This window comes from Bos indicus, chromosome 7 (assembly GCF_029378745.1).
Source record: "Bos indicus isolate NIAB-ARS_2022 breed Sahiwal x Tharparkar chromosome 7, NIAB-ARS_B.indTharparkar_mat_pri_1.0, whole genome shotgun sequence".
Classification (NCBI taxonomy): Eukaryota; Metazoa; Chordata; class Mammalia; order Artiodactyla; family Bovidae; genus Bos; species Bos indicus.
This window is the reverse complement of record NC_091766.1, coordinates 21088012-21113519: the sequence shown is the minus strand read 5'-3', so window position 1 is coordinate 21113519 and position 25508 is coordinate 21088012. Positions and strand designations below refer to the sequence as shown.

General features: G+C 52.5%; 1 protein-coding gene across 9 annotated transcripts in view; it reads right to left on the bottom strand.

Annotated features, from left to right (window-relative positions):
- The window catches only part of DOT1L (DOT1 like histone lysine methyltransferase), a 54520-nt gene extending 29719 nt beyond the window's left edge, over nucleotides 1-24801 (bottom strand). For 2 of the 9 annotated variants that reach the window (XR_011567575.1, XM_070793176.1), the window contains exons 1-6: nucleotides 24488-24799; nucleotides 14424-14467; nucleotides 4406-4480; nucleotides 2042-2105; nucleotides 1271-1499; nucleotides 33-127 (exon numbers count right to left, since the gene is read on the bottom strand). Coding sequence is in view for 7 of the 9 variants with exons in the window: in XM_070793176.1 (XP_070649277.1) it covers nucleotides 33-127; nucleotides 1271-1499; nucleotides 2042-2105; nucleotides 4406-4480; nucleotides 14424-14467; nucleotides 24488-24568 (588 nt within the window). In the remaining 2 variants the exon portion in view is untranslated. Of the gene's footprint in view, nucleotides 1-32; nucleotides 128-1270; nucleotides 1500-2041; nucleotides 2106-4405; nucleotides 4481-14423; nucleotides 14468-16784; nucleotides 23435-24487 lie in introns of those variants that run through there. The other 7 variants (XM_070793172.1, XM_070793174.1, XM_019964535.2 and 4 more) reach the window with 6 other exon arrangements.
- Between the last annotated feature and the right edge of the window lie 707 nt (nucleotides 24802-25508).

Below are 25508 nucleotides of genomic sequence, written 5' to 3'. Positions count from 1 at the left end.
TGTGGCTGCGTCCAGGGCCCAGGGCCACTCACCTCCGCGTACTTGGCTGGGATGTCAGCTTTCTCTACACCGTAGTGATGTTTGCAGTTGGTGGCCGCGGCAACCTGCAGCACAACCTGGCCCACTCCTTCAGGGGGAGAGACAGGGGGGTCAGACGCACAGCAGGACACACCCAGCCGCTGGGGCCATGACAACAAGATCATTGGGCAGAGGCCATGGCCTCTTGGCGAAAGTCCCCGAGTGTCCTTTGGGGTCACAGAATGTGTTCAAATGCCCCAGGCCATGGGCTGAGCACCGCCCCTACCCCCAACCCAGCCGTGCTCCATTTCATCACAAAGAAGATGCTCTATGGCCACCCAACTGGGACCTGCCATGGTCCACGGCCCCACGGGGCATTCACTGTGCACACGCGGACACGCCTTTTCGAGGCACAGTGACCCCTGGGAGGAAGCCCCCCCCAACCAATGAACCATGTTCCACCGTCCACCTGAGTCAGGAGCGGCCCAGAGTGGTGGCGGGAGACCTCACACGGCACATGCCCGCAGGACACGGCAGGATTTATGGACACTCAGCTCACAGACAAAGGAGGCTTCTGAAACTGTTCCTGCTTGAACTCAGGCCACATGCACTTTAAATAAAGTGTCAGGAGCCCCAAGTTTTCCCATTTTGAACAGAACAGAGTCCAATTATGGAAACAAGCCTCTATTTGGAAACATAGGGTAAACAGGGAGAGAACATGGGGTCCCTCCCGGGGGACAGGAGAAGCTAGGGGACCTGGGGTCTGAGGAGGCCGGCAGTTTTCAGAAATCATAAGCCTTCTGACACACGGTCTTTTCTAGAAATAACCTTCAACCGTGTGTACGCTTATTAGAATATGAATTGTACACTTCAGAGTTTAAGCCAATGACAATGCCACCAGAGAAGCCACCTTTGTCCATCTGCAGAGCCCTTCTCAAGTGTGGAGGCCACGCCATATGGGACGGGACCTTGGGGTCTGTGAGTAGGTTACTGGGAGCAGTGGCGACCCCAGAGTGCTGTGCTTGGGATTCCTGACAGAGCAGCCCAACCACAGGCCAGGGAGCCCCTTGGGCAGCCTGTCACCTGCACAGTCCCACCAGGACAATGTGGCCCATGGCTTCTTCATTCAGGCAACATGGCACACCCACGGGCGCCCGCCAGGCCCCAGCCCCTGGAACCTCTCCTCATGAGGAGGCCATCCTGCAAGCACAAGGAGCAGGGAAAGGGGCAGGGGGGAAGAGCCCCCACCTACCACTGCCCAGGTCCACGAACAGGTCATCTTCGGTCATCTTGATCTCATCGATCATCTGGGCGACCAGGTCGAAGGAGGTCTCCCCATACACCTCTGGGGAGAAGGGCTCGTAGTTGTTGAGCTTCTCAGGGTCGGTCACTGAGTGGTTGTAGACCTGCTGCAGGATGTGCCGCAGGAGCCCCGTGGATGGCCGTGTGTTCAGCTTCATGGGCTGTGTGGTGCCCTTCCACTGTGACAGGGCACACACACAGTTTGCAGGGCCACACCACCCAGCCCGCTGCCCCACCTCAGTGGGGACACGAGTGCGCAGGAGCGTGTGTGAGCCTGAGTGTGTGTGCCAGTGGTGTGAACCTACATGCATGTGTGTAGATGGAATGTGTGCATGTACAGATGTGTGGGGGTGTGCATGCATGCACGTGCAGCTGGGACCTGGGCAGAGCAAGCTCCCTGGCACTGCTCTCCCCACAAGCTGGTCTGTCCTGGCACCCAGAGCACCCATGGAGGAGAAGCCCCAGGAAGGTTCCCTGTCGCTGGCTGGCTCAGCACGGCTCCCAGGGCATCCACAAGGGCTGGGATCGCCTGGCAGGCAACGTGGCCAGCTCAGCCCCAGCCATCTGCATCAACACAGTTCCAGCCCCGGGCCATAGGGTCCACACCCTGGGACACTGCAGACCCCACACCATGACTTGATGGGCAAGGAGGGGGCCTGAACCACAGCTCGGGGGGCCAAGATGATGAGACAGGTCCGAGGTGAGGGTGAAGGCCACCTACCAGCTGGTGGATGCTGTCGATGGCCCGGTTGTACTTGTCACAGAGCCTCTGCATACTCTCAAAGCTAAAACAAGCAAGGGAAGGCACTGGTCACCGCTGGGCTCAGAACAAGCCACCAGGCCTCAGGGGAGGGGGCAGAGGCCATGGGGAGGGAGCCTCAGTTCACTGTGCCCTGAGGGCTCGGGTGAGGAATGAGCATCACAGCTGTTCACAGAACAAGGCAGGCAGACCAAGACTGGCCTCACCCCTACCTGTAGATGCAGGAAGTCCCGCTGCCCCAGGGCTGGGGGACAGCTGGGTGCCAAGGGCCACTGCAGGCAGGGAGGGCTCCCGGCTCTGCTAGTTGGGTGGGAGGGGACGATAATCAACACCCCAACCCTGCAGACAGAGGTCAACACCCGCCTTCCTGCTGGTGTGGCTTCCATTTACCTAACAGTGTGAACTGCTGACACTCGCCCAGATACAAGCGTCCGCGTCAGAGATCCAGTGAGGGAGTCGTCAACTCGGCTTCTCCCCACATCAGGGGGTAGTGTTCAATGGAAACCCCCAACCCGGGTTCTCCCAGAGGGTATCTGGGGCATCCATGTTTGTCAGTACCCGCACTGAGCGGCTCAATGCTCACCGCACGAGGGGTCTACCCCGGCATCTGTGCTGCACGGAGGAGGGGGCGGTCACTTGGGGTGTGTCTCCTAACGCCACCCACATGCTGGGCAGCAAGATAGCTGCTCCCCAGTGAGCACCAAGAGCCCAGGGACCCCTGAGATGTATGCAGAGACATGGAGGGGGGGCACCCACCCACAGCCTCTTTCAACCTGCATCAAGACCCCTCGACCCTGGACCCTGGATGGACCCCAAGAGCTTAAGTGCGCTTCCTTTTCTAACAGAAGCAAAGGGATCTAAACGGACCTGTAACCACATGGCACGTCAATCTGAGAATAGCAGCAGAAGCTGAAAAGCCAGAGACCTCGATAACGGGAAACAGCAGACGTGGGCGAGGCCAGTGAAACCCCACACAGACAGCGAGGGGACACACAGCTCTAATATGCCGGAAGCAGGCTGACACGATGAGGTGGGAAACCCATTCTGGAGGAGCTAACTGTATGCTCAGGGAGGAGTCCAGCCCAATGCCAGCCCAAAAGGGACCCTGGGAACACAGGCCAGTAGTGGGCAGCCAGGGCAAGTGCCAACACTCCGATCTGGCTGTCCTCAGGGAGAAAACACGCACTAGTTCCCAGATTCCTTCCTTGTGCTCCAGTTTCCATGTCCCCATCAGAGCCCCTGACTACACCCTGGCATACCTTCTCCTGGGAGAATGCACACACATGGAGGCTCAGAGGAACCTGGCACCTGGGCCCCGCTGTGCCAGCCCTGCCCTCACAGACCCCTGCTCTGGGCAGGACTCTGAGGTCACTTGGGTTGCGGGGGGTAGCAAGTCGCCACCAGACTGCGCCTGCCCTCTCCCAACCCGGAATCCTTTCAGTCTGCTTAGGAGGTTCGATACTTCCCCTCTCTGCGCAAGCACCTTGAAGCAGAAGCACCTCTCAACACTCCACTGCTTGAACCAGGCACTCGGCCCTTGACCACCAGGAAATGTGAACCGTGTGGATCTCAAGACCGACGTTCAAGGTTAGCGTCCACAGGCACCTGCACCCTGGAGTCAGGGCCGACGCATGCACCCAGCCACCTGAACCCGTAACAGCCACCTGTGCCAATTATCGGACCGGGAGGAGGTGGGCAGTGAGGGGAAGGGACTAGGGCTGACTGAGTCCGGCAAGTCCTCCAGACACAGGAGTGAGACCACTCAGCCTGCGCGGGGGCCTGCAGGCACCTTGGGGCCACCTTCTCTGTCAAGAGCAGTCACCTAGGCCCACAGTCTGTGAGCGATCAAAGCGAGCCTGCCAAGAGCTGAAAGAGGCAGGAGAGTCTCTCAAAGAAAAACAAAAAGGAATTCCAGGCAGGCATTCCAGACCCGGCCTCGCCCTTCCCCACCCACAGGACTTTTCTAGGAGATCCAGGATGTGCCTGAGGAAACTGCAGGGAGCAGCCAAAACCATATGAGACCTGGCTGGAGCTGGGGACCGAGGCTTGAGAAGCTAGGCCAGCGACAGCAGTCGCTGCCGTGGAGAGAGCAACTCCAGCTTTACACACGTCGATCCCACTTTCCAATTATGTCCTCACTCCGACAGCCTCTGCCAATATTTGATAAACATTTCCTACCAAAATAACTCCGTGCTGGCTATGGCCAAGTCTAAAAGGAAACTTCCCATCAGCCTGCAGTGTCGAGGAAGGTCTAAATTTAGCCTGTGTCCACACACATGGAGCCCGTCCCCGGTGGAGATGCAGCCCCGGCACAACTCCGCTTACCTTTTGGTATCGTAGTCAATTAAAACGTAATTCTCCATAGCAAGCTTGAGATCCGGGATTTCTTCACAGACCCATCTGAAACGCAAAGGAAACTAGAATTAGTGCTCTATCTTGTACTCTCAATGCTGTTCTCAAACACTGTTGACTCTGCAAATACAAAAACAAAACATTCTGGCTACTCAACTCAAAATGTGAAAGATTGAAGGGGGGCGTGACTTCAAAACAAACAATGTAAAGACATGGTCTTAGGAGGATGCTGTCCTTACGAATTACACAAGTTTCATGTTGCTTCGCGTTTAAACAACGCTGGCCATTGGGAGCTCAATGGATTTAACGTGTTACAGGGTCTAGGACACCAATCAGCTTAAATCAGAGAGTCTGAAAAGCAATGCATCCACCAGAAATAAAAGGGAACGATTATTTGAAGAATGAACTAATCCCAAGACAAATAACAGGGTTTCTTCAACCACCGGACTTCTCTGGTGGCCCAGCGGCTAGGACTCGGTGCCTTAACTGTTGAGGGCCAGGATCCAATGCCTGGACAGGGACTGAGATCACCCCCACAAAAAATGAAAACAAAAAATATTGCAGTGGGGGAAAAAGAGATGGAGGGGGAATCTGCTGATCCCAAGGTGGAACCCTGACTGGATCCTGATACAATCTGGAGAAAAACTGTGAAAGAAGAGTCATCACGACAGAGCTTACAGGGAATAAAAGGAAAATCAGGGATACCGCGAAAAATGGCACGTCAATAAACTCAACAATTTAGGAGAAGTGAACAAATTCCTTAAAAGATGCAAATTACCAAAACCGACACAAGAAGCCAAACACCTGAAGAGCGCGACACCTAGCACAGAAAGCGACGTGACTTTCTCCCAGAAAGAGACTCCCAGCCCACAGAGCTGCGCCGGCGAGTTCTGCCAACCACTGCGGAGTGGTGATGCGGACCCTCTCCAGCTTGGGGAGGCCAACGCTGCCATACAACCAAAACCAGAGGACAAAGCCTTGTAAAGATGCAGCTGTTAACCTGGCATCCCTCAAAAACGCAAACACAAAACTCCTCTAGAAATGTTAATAAGCCGAAGTCAACAACACATCTTATTCCAATGGAGTTTATCCCAGGAATGGAAGGTTGTTTAACACTCTATAACTAGTCACTGTAATTCACATCACTGAGAGAATAAAGGAGAAAAAAAAAATCATACAATTGTCTCAACACATGCAGAAGACACATGTGATGAAATCAGTTTCCATTCACAATAAAAACTTTCATCAAACAGGACTGGAAAGAGCCACCCTCCACCTGATGGAGGGGCGGGGAGGGCTGGAGGAGCTGCTGTCCCTTCGCTGCTGTGGGCTCTGCCAGGGGGGCCCAAGGAGGCCAAGGGTTGGAAAGCAGGGAGGGGCAGTTCTCTCACTGTGCGTGCCCACCCGCCCCAGGGACCCTCTGACACACACACTGGCCCTAGCCACTGGGCGGCCAGCGCTCCCACGTGAGGGGTCTGGCTCCCCTCTTTGCGAGACCCACCCACAGTCCCCAAGGCTGGCTGGGCAGTGCCAGCTCCCTCAGACCCAAGGGAACCCAAGTCACTGTCCCCATGTCATCAGTCTCTCTCCGCGGGCCTTCGGAGCAGAGACCACTACCTCTGGCGAGCACTTCTCCAGCACATCTGCTTTTCTTGGGAGGGCATCCACACCTGAACGGCAGGGAAGGACTGGGGCCTCCAGCCTTCTACCACAGGGCCCGGACAGCGTTCACACGGCAGGAAAAAACGACCAACAGCACAAAGGCCAGGAAGGAAAAAGCAAAACCATCCTCCTCATGGAGGGATGCCACACAATTCAGTGCATGGGCCAACCTGAAGAGTTTATGGAGAAGCTACCAGAACTCGTGTGGGTTCAGCAAGGTCACAGGATACAGGTCAACTGTACTTACACATGCCAGCAACAAAGAATTTAGAACAAGAGAAGTTTTACATGTTACTTAAAATAACATTCAAACATAAATACCTAGGAATGATCTTGACTTCTACACCGAAAACAACAAAACATTGCTGACAAAATTAAAGGCAACATAAATAAATAAACAAACAAAAAATGCTCGTGAAATATAAGACTAAATATTGTTAAACCTCCTCCTCAAACTAAACTGCAAAGTGATTCTTCTAAAAAAGTTCAGTTAGGCTTTTTTGGAGAAACGGACAAACCAATTTTCAAACTGACATACAAGGGCAGAGAATCTAGAAGAGCCAAGATAGTTTTTAAAAATAACAGCAATGGGACTTCCCTGGTGGTCCAGTGGCTAAGAATGTGCTCCCAATGCTGGGGAGGCCGGGGTTCGGGCCCTGGTTGGGGAACTAGATCCCACATACCAAAACTTAAGATCCTGCACGTCACCATGAAGATCGAAGATCCCTTATGTTGCAAGAAGAGATAAGAAAGCCCTCCTCAGTGATCAATGCAAAGAAATAGAGGAAAACAACAGAGTGGGAAAGACTAGAGATCTCTTCAAGAAAATTAGAGATGCCAAGGGACCATTTCATGCAAAGATTGGCTCGATAAAGGACAGAAATGGTATGAACCTAACAGAAGCAGAAGATATTAAGAAGAGGTGGCAAGAATACACAGAAGAACTGTACAAAAAAGATCTTCACGACCCAGATAATCACGATGGTGTGATCACTGACCTAGAGCCAGACATCCTGGAATGTGAAGTCAAGTGGGCCTTAGAAAGCATCACTACGAACAAAGTTAGTGGAGGTGATGGAATTCCAGTTGAGCTATTTCAAATCCTGAAAGATGATGCTGTGAAAGTGCTGCACTCAATATGCCAGCAAATTTGGAAAACTCAGCAGTGGCCACAGGACTGGAAAAGGTCAGTTTTCATTCCAATCCCAAAGAAAGGCAATGCCAAAGAATGCTCAAGTTCAGTTCAGTTCGGTTCAGTTGCTCAGTCGTGTCCGACTCTTTGCGACCCCATGCTCAAACTACCGCACAATTGCACTCATCTCATACGCTAGTAAAGTAATGCTCAAAATTCTCCAAGCCAGGCTTCAGCAATATGTGAACTGTGAACTTACTGATGTTCAAGCTGGTTTTAGAAAAGGCAGAGGAACCAGACACCAAATTGCCAACATCCGCTGGATCATGGAAAAAGCAAGAGAGTTTCAGAAAAACATCTATTTCTGCTTTATTGACTATGCCAAAGCCTTTGACTGTGTGGATCACAATAAACTGTGGAAAATTCTGAAAGAGATGGGAATACCAGACCACCTGACCTGCCTCTTGAGAAATCTGTATGCAGGTCAGGAAGCAACAGTTAGAACTGGACATGGAACAACAGACTGGTTCCAAATAGGAAAAGGAGTACATCAAGGCTGTATATTGTCACCCTGCTTATTTAACTTATATGCAGAGTACATCATGAGAAATGCTGGGCTGGAAGAAGCACAAGCTGGAATCAAGATTGCCGGGAGAAATCTCAATAACCTCAGATATGCAGATGACACCACCCTTATGGCAAAAAGTAAAGAGGAACTAAAAAGCCTCTTGATGAAGGTGAAAGAGGAGAGTGAAAAAGTTGGCTTAAAACTCAACATTCAGAAAACGAAGATCATGGCATCCGGTCCCATCACTTCATGGGAAATAGATGGGGAAACAGAGGAAACAGTGGCAGACTTTATTTTTTTGGGCTCCAAAATCACTGCAGATGGTGACTGCAGCCATGAAATTAAAAGACACTTACTCCTTGGAAGAAAAGTTATGACCAACCTAGATAGCATATTCAAAAGCAGAGACATTACTTTGCCAACAAAGGTCCGTCTAGTCAAGGCTATGGTTTTCCCAGTGGTCATGTATGATGTGACAGTTGGACTGTGAAGAAAGCTGAGCGCTGAAGAATTGATACAGTTCAAATTGATTTTGAAGTGTGGTGTTGGAGAAGACTCTTGAGAGTCCCTTGGACTGCAAGGAGATCCAACCAGTCCATTCTGAAGGAGATCAGCCCTGGGATTTCTTTGGAAGGAATGATGCTAAAGCTGAAACTCCAGTACTTTGGCCACCTCATGCGAAGAGTTGACTCATTGGAAAAGACTCTGATGCTGGGAGGGATTGGGGGCAGGAGGAAAAGGAGACAACAGAGGATGAGATGGCTGGATGGCGTCACTGACTCGACAGACGTGAGTCTGAGTGAACTCCGGGAGTTGGTGATGGACAGGGAAGCCTGGCGTGCTGCGATTCATGGGGTCGCGAAGAGTCGGACACAACTAAGTGACTGAACTGAACTGAACTGAAGCCTCAGCACAGCCAAATAAATAATACATATTTTTTTTAGAAAAGCACTGTTGCAAAATTCACACCGCCTTGATTTGAGATGTACTGTGAATCTACAGTAACCAAGAGTGTGATGGTGGGATTTCCCTGGTGGTCCAGTGGTTAAGACTTCACCTAGTGCAGGGGACGAAGAGTCCGATCCCTGATCAGGGAACTAAGATCCCACATGTCGCAGGGTAACTAAGTCCACGTGCTGCAACAACAGAGCCCATGCACAGCCAACAGCAAAAAAGAATGAGGATGGTATTGGCAGAGAGGTGAACAGACAGATCAACCATACAGGACATGGAATCCAGAAATAAACTAAATTTTAACAAATGATTTTTGACCAAAGCACCAAGGCAAGGAATATTTCAATAAATAAGGCTGGAAGGATAGAATGTTGATCGGGAAAAAAGAATCTTGACCCCCATAAACACAAACCCACATTAGACACAAAGACTAATTCACAACTGATCTTAAAACCTGGATGTAAAACCTAAAACCCCAGACCTTCCCCCCAAAAATGGGAGACTAACTGCCTGACTCTGCAGGTAAAGATTCCTGGCTATGACCCAAACAACTAACCATCAAGAAATGAGTTGATAAGTTAAAAACTTCATCAAGATGCCATTAAAGTCGTGGTCAGCCATGCCTATCTCACTGGACACTCGCAGACGCAATATGCTAAGAATCCCTATAACTCAGTAAGAAGACAAACAACTTTATCTCTAAAAAGCAGCACAAACTCCTCTCCAGGGGAGGAGACCAGAGCTCTCTGGGAAAGCGGCTGACTTGGGCTGGGACACAGCAAACTCAAGATGGCTGTGGAGCATCTTGGGGCTCCAGATAGCGAGGCTGTGCTGAGAGCAGGCAGGGTCAAGTCAAGGGGCTGGGGCACAAATCCAGAGAGCCCCCCAGGCCAGCACAGGAACGACTGAGGAGCAAAGCAGGTGCAGCAGAAGTGGGCTAGGACCCACAGGATGAAAGCAGTGCCTACAGGGGAACAGCCCTTCCTCCCAGAAAAGCTCCAGTGACTAACAGGGTAGGGGAAGAAAGCAAAACAGAACAGCCCTTCGAATGCCCTGGTAACTAGTTCTCCACAGTGAGATTTACTTCTGGATCCTATCAGTTGCAAAAGTCCAAGAAGAAACAGGATCTCTGCACAGTCTCCAAGAATTTCCCCCACGATTTTTATTAATTAAAAACGGGAATCCCTGGTGGCTCGGTGGTAAAGAGTTCACCTGCCACTGCAGGAGACACAGGTTCGATCCCTGATCCAGAAAGCTCCCACATGTCACTGAGCAACTGGGCCCATCCGTCACAACTACTGAGCCTGTGCCTACAGACTAGGAGCCGCAGCCACTGAAGCCCAAGAGTCCTACAGCCCATGCGCCGCAACAAGAGAAGTCACCGCAATGAGGAGCTTGTCACTGCAACTGGAGAGGAGCCCCCTATTCTCCACAACTAGAGGAAAAAAGCCCTCACAGCAATGAAGAGCCAGCAGACCCCAAAATTAACAAATAACTTTCAAAAAAATGGGGAAAACGGTAACTTTACATGAAAGAAACCTGGAAGACAGCACCTCACCGTGGCAAGGCATGCAGACGCTGCAAGCCTCTTGCTGGGCTCAGAGCTCTTACCACAAACTCTTTTCTGCACCCATTCCATGCTATCTGGAAGCAGACCACACATGACATTTTCATCCATAAGTATTTCAGTATTAAACTGTAGAAGTTATGGCCTTTTTCTTTTTTTTTAATCTAACTGATGCAACTGCTCCACCTAGGGAAAACGCCACCAGGAATAGGAGAGCATGTTCTCAAACTTGTACTGGGCATCTGTGAGGAACTACAGCTAACGTCACCTCCATAGTGGAAGACTAAATCTAACATCCCTGCCCCAGAGATGAGGGAAAAGATAAGAATGCAACCTCCCCCCACTTTATCACAAAACAGCCTCAAAGGTCCCAGCCAATTTAATAATGCCAAGAAAAAGAAATAACAGGTGATACAATTATTTTTATTTCCACAGCAAGTCCCAGGAAATCTACAAAACTACTACTAAGATTGATGAATTTGGAGAAGGAAATGGCAGCCCACTCCAGTATTCTTGCCTGGAAAATCCCATGGATCGCGGAGCCTGGTAGGCTACTGTCCATGGGGTCGCAAAGAGTCGGACACGACTGAGTGACTTCACTTCAAGTGTTCTTAGTAGTCATCTAGCCTAAGTTACGCACTGCACATTATTATTTTCTACCTTTCACTTGTTGTGTATCCAGATCTTGAAGTGCAGCTATAATTCAAGGAGTCAGAAATATTTGGCCACATTTTTTCATGGGCAAGGGATTTCTACTTACAAAGTAGGATAAAACCTCCAAACATTAAAAGGAACAACATTATTCATGGCACAAGAACTAATCTATATGTCAAGTCCTCAATAAAGAATCCTTATCCTGTTAAAAAAAAAAAAAAAATTGATGAATTGAGCACAAGATTCATGGTTAACGTACAAAAATCAATTGTATTTTACCCACAAGTAGCAGACAAAAAGAACATGAAAGTTAACACACAATCCCACTTAACAGTAGTGACAAAAGCATGAATGAGCTAGGAATAAATCAAATCTAACAAATGGTTGTCCAAGACCTCCATGCTGCAATGCCAGAGCGCTGCCAAGAGAAGAGCTGAAAGGCCTGAGCAAGTAGAGACACATACCATGTTCATGGACTGGAAAACTCAAGTGTGATGGCAAATCTCTCAAAATGCCCTACAGATTCAATACAATTCCTAAATAAATTGTGCAAAGATCAACAGGATGATTTGAAAATTTACATGGAAATGCAAAGGCGGTGGAATAACCAAAGCAACATTTAAAAAGAAGAATTAAAATGGAGGACTTCCTGTGATTCCAAAGCTCACCATAAAGCTGTGGTACTGCCTAAAGGACAGAGCCATGTGTCAGTGGCACTGAAAGAGATTCTAGAAACAAATCACCTCATACACTGTCAACTGATCTTTCACAAAGGTGATAAGGAAATTCCAGAGAGAGAGGACAGTTTCATCAACAAATGCTGCTGGAACTATGAGAGGCCCACATGCAAAGCAATAAGCCTCAACCCATGCTCTGCACTTCATGTAAAAGTTTACTCAAAGTGGATAAAAAGATGTAAATGTAAAACTTAAACCATAAAACTTCCAGAAACCACAGCAGAAAATCTTTGTGACCTCAAGTTAGGCACACATATCTCAGAATGCAAAAAACGGCAAACTATTAAAAAAAAAAGTTGATAAATTAGACTTCTATCAAAATTTAAGATATTTGCTCTTTAAAAGACACTCTTATGAATGTGAAGAGACAAGCCACAGACTGAAAGAAAATATTCACAAAACACATACCTAATAAAGGATAAGCCAGAATGACAAAGAATGCTCAAAATTCAATAATTAAAAAAGTTTTTTTAAAAGCAGGCAAAAAATGATGAACATCATTAATTATTAAGAAAATTCTCATTAAAACCACAATGATACCACCACAGGACTCAAACTGGACCAGCAGAAACAACCCTGTTAACATGCCCTGCCAACGTGGGAGCCACAGGGCGGTCCTGCATGGCTGCCTGCAGCTTGGAGGGGTCGGCCTTCCTTCAAGCACAGTCCAGCAGTCTCATTCCCAAGTATTTACCCAGGATGAAGGAAGACACGTCCACACAAAGACCTCCGTGGAGTGTTTACAACAGCTTTATTTACAATTGCCAAAAATCAGAAACCACCCAAACGTATCTGTCATCTGGTGAAAGGATGCACCAATGGTGCACTCCTCAGGAATAAGAAAGAAAAACTTTGACACATTTTTAAAAAATGTAAAATTCTAGAAAATGCAAAGTAATCCACAGCAACAGAAAGCAGGCCGGGCTGCACGGGGGCAGAAGTGGAGGGAGGGGGCCGACAGGGGGCCCAGGCAAACAGGGGTGACTCCTCCTCACACAGGTACAAGGGGACACCCACACATCCACACTGGCCACCATGCTCGCTCCAAACAGGTGGTCTCCCTCCTGTACTTCAGTCACACCTTGACTGTCCCAGTGAACACACAGAAGAAGAGGAAAGTGGATGGCCTTCCCACCTCGTTTCCCCACCCATGGCACTGGTACAGGTGAAACAAACGCTAGGCTGGGTGATGGGCCCGTGGGCTCGTCATACACACTGTCCATCTCTGAGCATGTCAGAAATCCTCCAGGATGAAAAGGTAAGAAAAGAAACAAACAGGTGACTGCCATCTTTACCAATGAGAAAAAGCCATCTGTGGAGACAAGAGGGAAGGACTGAAGTAGCCTGTAGACTTGAGGATGGGGAGCGGGCCCCGCCAGACCCAGAGAGGACCCGGGCCCGGGAGGCTCCAGAGAACCTGTTCCGGCTGGCCAGCTGCACCTCGTCCTACCGCCCTGCACCACAGGGACACTCCCTCCCTGCAGGAAGCAGCAGGCAACCAGGCCAACCCGCCCCCAGAACTCACTTGGCCCAAGGGAGCAGGGAGGGGACCCAGGCTGGCCAACTAGGAGCCCCTCGCCTAACCACATGGCCTCACTTCCTAACTGACTGACACGTGTGGGTGCTTAGTCGCTGTCATGTCCGACCCTCTTGTGATCCCGTGAACTATATAGCCCACCAGGCTCCTCTGTCCATGGGATATTTTTTCAGGCAAGAAACGAGTGGGGTGCCATTTCCTCCTCCAGGATATTTTCCTGACCCAGGGATTGAACCCATGTTTCCCTCGTCTCCTGCACTGGCAGGTAAATTCTTTTACATTGAGCCACCTGGGAAGCCCCTCCTAACTGTCAGCCTTCTTTAAAAATAAACTAAACTAAGCCGATCGTAGCACTACTCTACCAACCAACTGGTTTGTGGATTACACCATTAAAAAAGTAGATCCCACATTCTCAGCACCACCCCAGTCAGGCCCACCCTGTGAGATGCACACGAGACTTCACTCAGTCTCCCAGACACTCCAGCACACAGAGGCCCGGCTCGGCCCCGAGAATGAAGCAGAGGAGCTCAGGAGGCTGAGCCGCTCGGCTGCCGGGGCAGGATGAGGCCTCCTTCACAGGGCACTGCCAGCCTGGCCACAGCAGATCTGAGAGGATATAACGGCACGAGGGAGGTGCCAGAGCCAGGAGAGTGGTCTCAGAACGCCGAGCCTTGGTCACTCCGGAGGCCATCGCAAACCCTCAGGTCCAGTGTGAGGAGGACACCCACCAGAAATACCACAGGGGCCTTCCTCCTGGAGCCTCCCAGGCCAGCCTGCCAGGCACCTGCCCTCCACAAGGGGTGGGCTCACGTGGAGAGGAGTGGCCCGAACCCAACCCCCCATGACAGGAGAGGAAAGTAGGTGATGAGGGGAAGGGGAGGGGGCCTGTGAGGAACTGCCACTGGGGGTTCCACCCCTGCCCACAGGAAGCTCACAAAGCACCAGCCCCTGTGCTGGGTCACACTCAGGCAACTGACCCCTGACCCCAGTCACAGTTTCCCCGGGTTCTCCATGGTAATGACGCTGAGGTGGACCAGGATAGAGGAACAGGGAGGCTGACATGTGGGGGTCGAAAGCAAGGGCCAGGAGCCTGGAGTAAGAGTCAGAGTGCATGGCTAGGCGCTGGGGGCCCACCTGAGGCCCCACCCCCAGGCCCCACCCCAGCAGGTGCCACACTCACCTGATGGTCTCGATGATTTCATGAGCAGCATCGTGGTGTTTGTCCTGAAAGACAATGGGATAGGGTTTAGAGCTGTCCCTCCAGCCTCGGTGACGGTGGCAACCAGAGGAGGCAGGCGCTCTAGCCCCCAGGCCTTCCCACCTCGTTTCCCCACCCATGGCACTGGGGTCCCTGACACAAAGGGTACGCCGGCCTTGGGGGCACCCAGCAGGCAGCAGAGAAGGGAAGGGGCTGGGTCGGAGTCTAACTTCCAACCCGCCTTCCACAAGGCTCTCCTGGGCACTCTTGTAGCCGGGCAGCCGCAGGCCTGGCTCTGAGTCCCTGACCCTCTGCAGGCCTCGGCTTCTGTCTGTAAAATGGGAAACGAGGGTCCTGTCACTACCGGGAGTGGGTGAGCAGCTATCATCCTGCCCAGTCACAGCAGTGCCCTCCCAGCTGCTCTTCCCAGCGGGCACATCACAGGTCGCTCTGGCCTCTCCCTGCAGTCTTGACGACCAGCGAACTGGAGACCTCACAGAAACCAAGGCAGGACTTCCAGTGGTTAAGACTCCATGCTTCCAATGCAAGGGGCGTGGGTTCAATCCCTGATCAGAGAACCAAGATCCTACATGCTGTGCAGTATGGCCAAAAAATACAAGTGAGGGTGTGTGCATGGACGTCTGTAACTCGAGGCCACACTTTCACTCCAACCTCAGTGAAGAGGGCCGCGAAGAGCACAGGCTGAAACCAGAAGTGAGGTAAGAGACCCAGAGCCACCAGCCCTGCCTGGGACAGCAACCGCCCTTCTCAGCCCAGACCACCGTTTCCTGGCTTCATGATGGACAAAGCCACGAGGGCAGGTCTCAGGGCAGGGCCCCACCCAACTCAACGCTCTAGAGCCACTTTCACGGCCCTAGCCTCATCGGTGTTTAACAGCAGCTCTACTGAGATATAACTCACACAGAACAGACCCCGCTTCCGAGTGTGCAATGTGGTGGAGTCACTACACTCAGGGTTGTGCAACCAGCATCTGTCTAGTTCCAGAACATTCCATCACCCCATCAGCAGACAGGCCTCCCCCTAGCCCCTGAAAACACTAATCCACTCTGTGTCTCTATGCACTTGCCTGTTCTGGACGTTTGTAAATAGTTAATTGCAATATGTGACCTTTTGTCCAAAGTCTTAGTTTTTAAGGCAAAGGACAAAATCAACCCTCTATCATGAATATCCTCCAACTTAGCAAGAATGAAGCAGTAAACATTCACTGAACTCTTCACTTAGACAAGGCGGGTGGGAAGTGGAGTGTGTGCACTCGACAGCCCCACAGACCAGCGGCTCCTGGCATGGGGTGCCCGAGCCCCGGCATCACCGCCGCTGACCCAACACCTTGGGGAGGAACCACAGGTGGGAGCGGCAGGCCCCAGCACCTCATGGCAAACGTCAGAACGGTGGGGGCAGCTGGTAGCTCCCCAAAAGGTGAAAAAGGCCCCACCTGACACAGCAATTCCTCTCTGGGTGTCTGCCCAAAAGAAGTGAGCACGTACAACCACAGCCCCAAACTGGAAATCACCCACACAACCACCAACAGGTGAATGAATAAACAAATGTGTCCCTCCATTCACGGGAGCATCACTCAGCCTCAAAAAGAAGCCCTGACACACTGCCACGTGGACGGACCCTGAGAACACAACGCTCAGTGAGAGAAGCAGACACAGAGGGACACACAGGGTGTGATTCCACTGATGGGAAACGTGCAGAACAGGCCAATCCAGAGACACAGGGAGTGGGTTCCTGGCTGTCAGAGGCTGGGGCAGGAGGATTGGGGAATATTGATGGAGATGGGGACTCTCCCTGGGGTGATGGAAGGTTCTAAAATTAGTAGCAGTGATGACTGCACCCAGTGCACAAACCAGGGAACAGCATGCTCAGGGCAGATGAGTTGCATGGTGCGGGAACTACACCTCAATAATGCCATTAACAGGGAATTCTTTGGCGGTGTCTACACTCTCACTGCTGAGGGCCCGGGTTCAATCCCTGATCGGGGAGCTAAGATCCCCCAAGTCACATGAGGTGGCAAAAACAAACTAGTAACAACAAAATGCCTGGGAGTAGATGTGATATACTGTTAAAAGCACCCCCAAGCTCAGCAGGAAAATCTTGAGTCTCTGGGATGCTCACAGGTCAACAACATCCAGGAAGTCAAGTCCCCACAGCCCTGGCACGCATCCCCGGGCCCCTATAGCACAGACGGCAGAGACGCCACCACGCTGTCCTGAAGGGTCCACTCAGAGACAAGCTCATACGGACAGTGCACAGGGCCGTGGGGCAGCCATGGAATGGAGGGGATGGTCTGGGCCTCTGCACCAATGCTGAGACACTTACTCTGAGGGGAACTCGCCCCGTGGACTGGGGAGTCTCAGGCAGCATGCGGGGGAGCCACAATTCTGGCCCCATCAGCATCTGGATGAAGCGTCTACAGCAGCCTCCTGTGGGCACCTGACCAGATTCCCTGGCTTGCCAGCCCTCAGTTCCTGCCCTCGGACACCATGAGCGGTCACCAGTGTATGTTGTTCAAGTCGCTAAATTTCAGGCTGTTTTGTTACACACCACAGATAACCGATACACGGCCTGAGTTTAGGCTGATATGCAGGAAGCACAGCCTGCAAGAACAAGTCTGAGAGCCAGAGGAAGATGCAGTAGTAACCAGAAACATTTGATTCCAGTCATCACCGTGAGACTACAAAACAAGGAGTACCGTGAAAGGCCCCATGAATGCCCGTGTTCAAGAGCCCACGCCATGTGGCTGGAGTGTGCCCAGCTGTGGACCACGCTCCATCTCTGGGCTCCCAGGCAGCCAGGACAAGTCCAGGACCCCTCCTCCTGCAGGGCCTGCAGGGGCCCCTGGGAAGACACGGGGCCTGGAGCATGGTCTCATCTGAGATGAGGTGTACTCAAGCTGTCCCAAGCTCTAACACCAGAAAGAGAGGAGGGAATGGTTGACAACATGCCTCCTCAGACTTTGCGATGCCGCTGCAGGGCCTGTCCAGCTTCCTGCAGCTGCCCTGACCACCTGAATGACTCGGAAGCTCTCACAACCTCTCCGCTCTGGCCGCTTCTCACGCTCCACAGGTCTTCAGATCAGAGTAGCGCCAGTCGGGGTCCACATGGAGGGGCTGTCAGGGAGGGACTCTGGGGTGATGGGGGATGAAGATGACCAAAAGCTCAGCACCAGAACTCTCCTCGCCTGAGGCCAAGGCCAAGGCCGTGATGGGAAAGGAGGGCAAGGGTCAGGAAGGACAGGAGGCCCTTCCAGGGGCCCAGTCAGCAGAAGGACTCACCCAGGATCCCTGAGCAACCAGTGGCTGCATGGTTGCCAGCCTGAGGTCTGGAAAGTCCAGGCAAGCCTCACCTTGAGCACTGCAGCTCTGAGTGCTCCAGCACTGTCCCACCCCCAGCAGGGGTCACTGTCAATGCCCCACCAGGGTACCTGGTGCCAGCCACCCCAGGACCAAGGCCAAAGGAGTGCCTCTCCAGGGGCCTCAAGACCCACGACACACAGGAGCATCACTTGGCCCTGCAAAAGGGAAAAGCGCTGACACTCGCTACCACGTGGACGGACCCTGAGAACACGACGCTCAGTGAGAGGCAGACACAGGAGGACACACAGGGTGTGACTCCACTGACGGGAAATGTGCAGAGCAGGCTGATCCGCAGACACAGACAGTGGGTTCCTGGTTGTCCGGGGCTGGGGAGGGGGGATGCAGGTCCTTTGAGGGGATGAAATGTTCTGGAATTAGATATGATGGTTGCACAGCTCTGTGAATACAGTAACACAATACAGTAAAACCTGTTAAATTGTACACCTGCAGTAGGTGAGCTGTGTGGTACGAATGTTATCTGGACAAAATAAAAGTAAAAAAGTATTAGTCGCTCAGTTGTGTCTGACTTTTTGCAACCCCATGGACTGTAGCCCGTCAGGCTCCTCTGTCCATGGGATTCTCCAGGCAAAAATACTGGAGTGGGTTACCATTTCCTCCTCCAGGGGATCTTCCCAACCATACATAAAGGAGATTTCATTAATGTGCATTAGAGGATACCCCAGGTTAACCTGTAACTGTCTCCTGAGCCTTCAAATTCTATACCAGTTCTACACCTCCGGTTGGCCAATTGTTTGTTTCTTTATCTAGGTTTTAAGGTGAATGACCTGGGGCTATTTGTTTCCATCAACCTGACTGAATCTAAAGGCGCAGTTGAAATGTCTATTTTTCTTGCCATCCTCAGAAGAAACTGCTGCAAATCTACTCTATGATTCTCATTCTGTTCAGCTTACAATACAGATAGCTTATTATCTTTTGCAACCTATGTCTTATAATAAAGCAGTGCTGAAAAATTAAATAAAAAGTTCAGTTGCCATATAAGCTATGAAAATGATTTGCTGGTGGTGAGTTTTAAGCTTGATTCTAAATAAATTTACTAAGAAGGGCACTTCAAATTTTGCTCTTTAAGAAGGTATCTTGAAATTATAGGCTCACTCTCCTTAAAATTTCAAAAAGCATAGAACTTAGGACAAAGCTGTTATTAAAAAACTCAAAAACCACAAGACCCGGCAAGGCCCCTCCTCCCATGTCCTGCCTCTTCACCTGGCTGCACCCAGACCAGGTGTGGGCCCAGCCCCGGCCAGGTGGGAGCCTGGCTCAGTCCCAGGGCGAGCCCAGAGCAGACCACGGGGAGCCACTCACAGACCAGGGAAAACATAATCCACTGTGAACAGGTCCAGCACCGCCATGCAACGGGGAAATCCTTCTGAGGAGTCCCATCCCAAGCCCCCCGACCCTTGCTGTCCCTGAGGAGCAAAGCAGCAGCAGTTCCAAAGGCAGTATTCCTCTACCAGGGGCCACCCATCCCCCTGCATAACACTAATGCACCTTCCATGCCTCAGCCACGGACCCAACAACTAACTCAGGGGATTCAAACTGAAGCCCATCAGAGACGGTTTTTCCATCCAAGGTCACACACGATGATGCTGGAGCCTCGGACCTCCCCACCCAGCTCACGGGGCCATGCCTTGGCTGGAAGAGGGCCCTGTCCAACACAGGGGTGCCAAGGAACACCGCCCCTGGGCTAATCACCCCTGGGCTAGGCACTGAGACAGTGACGATGGGTGGAGAAAGAGTCAGGGAAGAAAAGAGAAATGCTGGTGGGGAGGGGAGGTCAGGCAGGTGGGCAGCGAGGGAGGCTGCAGAGGACACGGACAGACTTAGGCTTCTCTGAACATTTTCAGCAGGAGACCTGGCGGTGGGAAGGGCAGGACAGCTTGAAGAGACAGAGAAGGAGCCAAAGAGGCTCCCAGGCACAGCCCTGAGCAAGAGAACGGGATAGACTGTTATCCCCCGGTGGAGAGACAGGTGCGCAAACTGGGGAGAGCACCAGGACTGAGACGAGGAAGAGAGAAAGAGGGCCAAGAGGGGTCTCTCGGGAGACGAGAACGGAACCCAGGACCCAGGCACCCACAGACACGGCCGGTCACACCCTGCAGGGACCCCAGAACACTGCATCCTGATGAACCAAGGCCAATGAAACAATTACATCGTTGTGCAGCTTCGAAAGATGTCATCATCAGGAGAAACTGAGAGGAGAGAACACGGGGTGCCTCTGTCTCGTTTCTTACAACTGTACAAGAATCTATGATTATCTCAAAACAAAAAGTTTAAGAAAAAAGGACAGGGCTCCCAGAGGAAGACTGGGGCAGGTGGCCCACAGCTCCGCCACCTCCTCCCTAGTGAACACCCCAGGTTCCAGCGCCGCTGGCTCCTTCCACCAGGAACAGAATACTCAGCCTGCCTACTCCAGGACACCTGGATGTCAGGGACCAGGGTACAGAAGCTGAGAGCCACATGCGGGGTACCAGGCTTTTCCGATGATGCCCTCCTCTCTAAAGTGGTCACCTCGCCCACAGAGAGCCGTCAGAGGGTTAACCTGACTTCCACCTGAGCTCGGATTAGTCAGCACTCACTCACGCACACAGAGGTCAGAGCAGAAAATATTTTCTGAGTCATAGGGAGGGATGGCTCAGCCAGCCACCCACCTAAGCTACTACTCACAGCCGAGTCTGGGGCATGACGGCTCAGCATTCATCAGAGACTCATGTGCTGGAGGAGGCAGGCAGGGACAGTCACACCGAGGCTGCTCCACACCCACGGCCTCTGTGAGTCACCGAGGGGAAGGACTACTGCCCGCCCTCGCAACCTCCGGCCCGGCCACCAGGCACCTGCTCCCTCCTGAGCTGAGACCCAGTTTTCTACCAAGAGAAGGGCCATCCTGCTTTAGCAACGCTGCCATAAGCTGCAAGTGGACATCTGGGAACTCTGTGACAGAAGGAACAAAACTCGCCCTGCACCACGCCCTCTTATTTGTCAACTGCACAAGAACCCATTTCGGAGGCTGGACATTTCCGCGTGTGGAAGATTGTGGCTGTTTGCACTTCCTCCTGGGGGTGCCCCTCTTCGGAGAAGCCACTCACCCTCCTCTCTCAGCCCCACCCTCCAGGACCTCATCCCCAGGGCACACCTCGATTGCACCTCTGTGTTTATAGACTGCCCACCAACCCTCGTTCATAAGTTTCCTGAAAGCAAGAACACTGTGTACTGTGCTCCGCTCCCCCTGGAACACTGGAGATACCCAGAAGGTGCTGGGATGAATGAATGAATCAATGAACAAGCAAGCTCAGTTATTTCGAATGTGTGGTCACATGAGTAATCTGACCTTTGGAAAGGCTATGCTCCTGGAAGTGACCCATTTTCTTAATGTACTCATCATCGAGTCATCACAAAATATGTACTCTTATAATAAAGTTCTGCCCCCTCACTTCCTGTGAGAAAGCAAAATCTCCCAGTGGGGACACGGGAGGGGAGCAGACGTCACTGCACTGCTTTAGGAAGGTTGCAGCTTGCTGACCATGGCACACCCCCTCCCCCCACTGCCTGGTCTTGGGACTGCCACCCCAGGAATGGCTGCTGACCTCAGATGGAGCGCCCAGCCAGGCAGGCAGCACACCCTGAACCCTGCCAAGTGAGGTCCTGCCAGCAAGCGAAAGACGCTCTCTAGTTCAGACCCGTCCACCACAGGAAAGCCAGCTCTCACTGAGACCTGGACACACACGATGTCTTACTGACAAAGGTTACAGACCTCTGTATATTGTCACCCTGCTTATTTAACTTATATGCAGAGTACATCATGAGAAACGCTGGGCTGGATGAAGCACAAGCTGGAATCAAGATTGCTGGAAGAAATATCAATAACCTCAGATATGCAGATGATACCACTCTTATGGCAGAAAGTGAAGAAGACTTTGATGAAAGAAAGTGAAGAGCCTCTTGATGAAAGTAAAAGAGGAGAGTGAAAAAGTTGGCTTAAAGCTTAACATTCAGAAAACTAAGATCATGGCATCTGGTCCCATCACTTCATGGCAAGTAGATGGAGAAACAGTGGCAGATTTTATTTTTGGGGGCTCCAAAATCACTGCAGATGGTGACCGCAGCCATGAAATTAAAAGATGCTTACTCTTTGGAAGCAAAGTTATGACCAACCTAGACAGCATATTAAAAAGCAGAGACATTACTTTGCCAACAAAAGTCCGTCTAGTCAAGGCTATGGTTTTTCCAGTAGTCATGTATGGATGTGAGAGTTGGACTTTATTATAAAGAGAGCTGAGTGCTGAAAAATTGATGCTTTTGAATTGTGGTGTTGGAAAAGACTCTAGAGAGTCCCTTGAATGACAAGGAGATCCAACCAGTCCATCCTAAAGGAAATCAGTCCTGAATATTTGTTGGAAGGACTGATGTTGAAGCTGAAACTCCAATACTTTGGCCACCTGATGCGAAGAGCTGACTCATCTGAAATGACCCTGATGCTGGGAAAGATTAAGGGCAGGAGGAAATGGGGACGACAGAGGATGAGATGGTTGGATGGCATCACCAACTCAATGGACATGAGTTTGAGTAAATTCCGGGAGTTGGTGATGGACAGGGAAGCCTGGCGTGCTGCATTCCATTGGGTCGCAAAGAGTCAGACATGACTAAGAGACTGAACTGAACTGAACAGACTTCTGAAAATAAGATGGTGATGGCAACAATGGGACCATCTCCAGATGAACCTTCATCTTAGTTTCAGATGCTTCGGTGCTGGGTCACAGTGGATTTCTAGATTCTCCTGATACTCAAAATACCAATTTTGGAAAAATACCAATTTCCAAGATGCAAGAATGCTCTTAAAACAGACATTCAGCACAGACCTCAGTCTGACTCCCAGAGCGTTCTCCCAAGTGGTGAAAATCCAAGTTCACCTGCCCTGGGCTGTTTAGCAGCTCTATTCCTGATCACTGCATAGCAAGGAAAAGGAGTGACTTCTCACACTCTCAAAAAAGGGCATGAATCTCACATACATTTTGCTGAGCCAAAGTAACCCAAATCAAAAAGCTACACATTGTTGACTCCATTTACTTTACTTCCAGAAAATCTAAAACCTTAGGGACTGAGATGAGACTGGTGCCCAGGAAGCGAGAGGCGAGTTGATGCCAAAGGGCAGCAGATGGTTTGATGGGATTGTTCTGCTGCCTGACTGCAATGATCTGTCAAATACTCTACAACTGTGAGCTACAAGTGAACCACTTCATGTCTACTGAGGATAAACAAATTACATTTTGAAAAATGTACCGGCCAACGTACTCGTACAAGACGAGTGCAGTAACCGGGGCAGAGAGGGAGGCAGGTGGATCAACTGGAGTTTTGAAGGTTCTCCCCACTTTCAGTTTCCGTCCCCTGGGTCGTCTCCCCGCCCTGACCACTGCTAAGGCCGCACGCCAGGGCGACATAGAGCTACCCAACCGGAAAAGCCAGAGCCCGGGCTCAGCCGCGCCTCCGGGCGCAGGAAGCGCAAAAATAGAAAGCGCCGGTGCGCTCGGCGGGCTGGAAAGCCTCCGACCTCGGAGAACCGCGGAGCACCAGAGCCAGGAGCCAACGTCGGCTCCCGGGCGGTCCCAGCGTCCCGACCCCGCCCCTGGCCGCGACAGTTTCCAAAAACTGACACACACTGAGCCCGCGCGAGGGGCGGGGCGCGCGGGCTTCCCCACCGGGTCCCGTGGAGGCCGGTCCCCCCGCAAGCCAAGCGCGCGAAAGGGCGCCCCAAAAGCGCCCGCCCACCGCGCCCGCTGTGCTTTCCCTCCCGAAGGCGCGCTGCCCAGCCCGAGCGCGGTCGCTGGGACACGGACACGCGCACCCACGCCGCCACCGGGGACAGGAGCCGGGGCGCCCACCCCGCGCCCTGCATATCTGGAATCACCCGGACGCCTGTGTAAATTTCCGTTCAGCTTGTCATTTCCAAAGGCCACACAAGATCAGGGAACAGGACGCCTCCTTACCAAGGGTCCGGCCAGCCCACCCACTCAAATTAGGAACAGGACACCTCCTTACCAAGGGTCCGGCCAGCCCACCCACTCAAATTAGGGAACATGACGCGTCCTTGCCAAGGGTCCGGCCAGCCCACCCACTCAAGATCCGGGAACAGGACGCTTCCTTTCCAAACCTCTAGCCAGTCCTGCCACTCAAAATTAGACAAATGCCTAATTTACAAAATTAACAACTGGAAAGAAGAAGGAGGAAAGAGTGTCCTCAAAAATAAAAAAGCTGAGCACGATGACAGCGCCAATAATAAACTACCAGCAAAGACAAACCCTACACGTCAAATCATAAAGTACGGAAAGGCAAGCCCGCCGGCCGTCCAGGCCCCGGGAACGGGGGTCCCCAGCCCCGCAGGACCAACGGCAGCCCGGCTCGGGCGCCCCTCGGAGGCGTAGGGTCTCCGTGGCCCAGCCTGCGCCCTCAGCCGGCCCCGGTTCCCCGCTGCCCACCCTGCGCGCGGGGCTTGGAAACGGCCGCCGGGAATCCGGCGGGGCGGGAATGGGGGGTCCCAGTGAAGGCTGGGGGCTCGAGTCGCTCCGTTTCTCGGTGGGCCCCCCACCAAACGCAGCGGGGAGTAGGGGGCGGGGGTCTGGGGAGAGGGGGTTGGGGGAAGAGCGGGGCGGCACTCACGTAGACCGGCAGCGGCCACGGGTAGACGGCGGGCTCGGCCCCCACGGGCGACTTGAGCCTCAGCTCCAGCTTCTCCCCCATGTCGGCGCGCGCGGCCGCCGCACCATGCTAGTCGGGCGGTTGGGGGAGGGGCGGGGCCCCGCCGGCGGGGGCGGGGCGGACGGCCGGAGGAGGGCGGGCGGGAGGCTGAGGGGAGGGGGCCTGGCCTGGGCCTCAGCCGCCGCCACCGCGCTCCCGTCCAGCCCCCGGCTCCCTCTTTGTGGTCACAGGCCCGGGGCCTCCAGCGCCGCCGCCATCTTGGGCCGGCGTGAGACGAGCACAATGAGCCGGGGGCCGGGCTGAACCACTCGCGGCTCGCGCGCGGGGGGGCCTGGCGCGAGGAGGCGGTGCGCTGCCGCTGCCCCGCCCGCCGCGCCTCGCGCGCCCCCCCTCGCCGGCCCGCCCCGTGAGCTCTCCCGCTCCCACGCACGCACGCACGCACGCACGCACGTCCTCGGCTGCCCTCGGCTGCCCCCACCAGCCCCAAGCGGGAACCCGGGGAGACCCCGCAAGGCCTGGGATGGAGGGTTCGAAACCCGCTCTTGGCGGACAGGAACACCCTCCCTTCCCCCATAATAAAAGTATAATTTCTCAGTAAAGGTGACCGGTAGATTCCCGGCTTCGGTCACAAGAATGCCATATATTTAGCCTATTGTTGTTGTTCAGTCGATAAGTTGTATCCAATTTTTGTGACCCCATGGACTGCAGCATGCCAGGTTCCTGTATACTCCAATATCCCCCCAAATTTGCTCAAATTTATGTCAGTGAATTGAGTCAGTGCTGATATCTAACTGTCTCATCCTCTGCCACCCCCTTCTCCTTTTGCCCGCAATCTTTCCCAGCGTCAGGGTCTTTTCCAGTGAGTGTGCTTTTCCTGTCAGGTAGCCAAAGTATTAGAGCTTCACCTTCAGCATCAGTCCTTCCAATGAATATTCAGGGTTGATTTCCTTTAGGATTGACTGGTTTGATGTCTTTGCAGTCT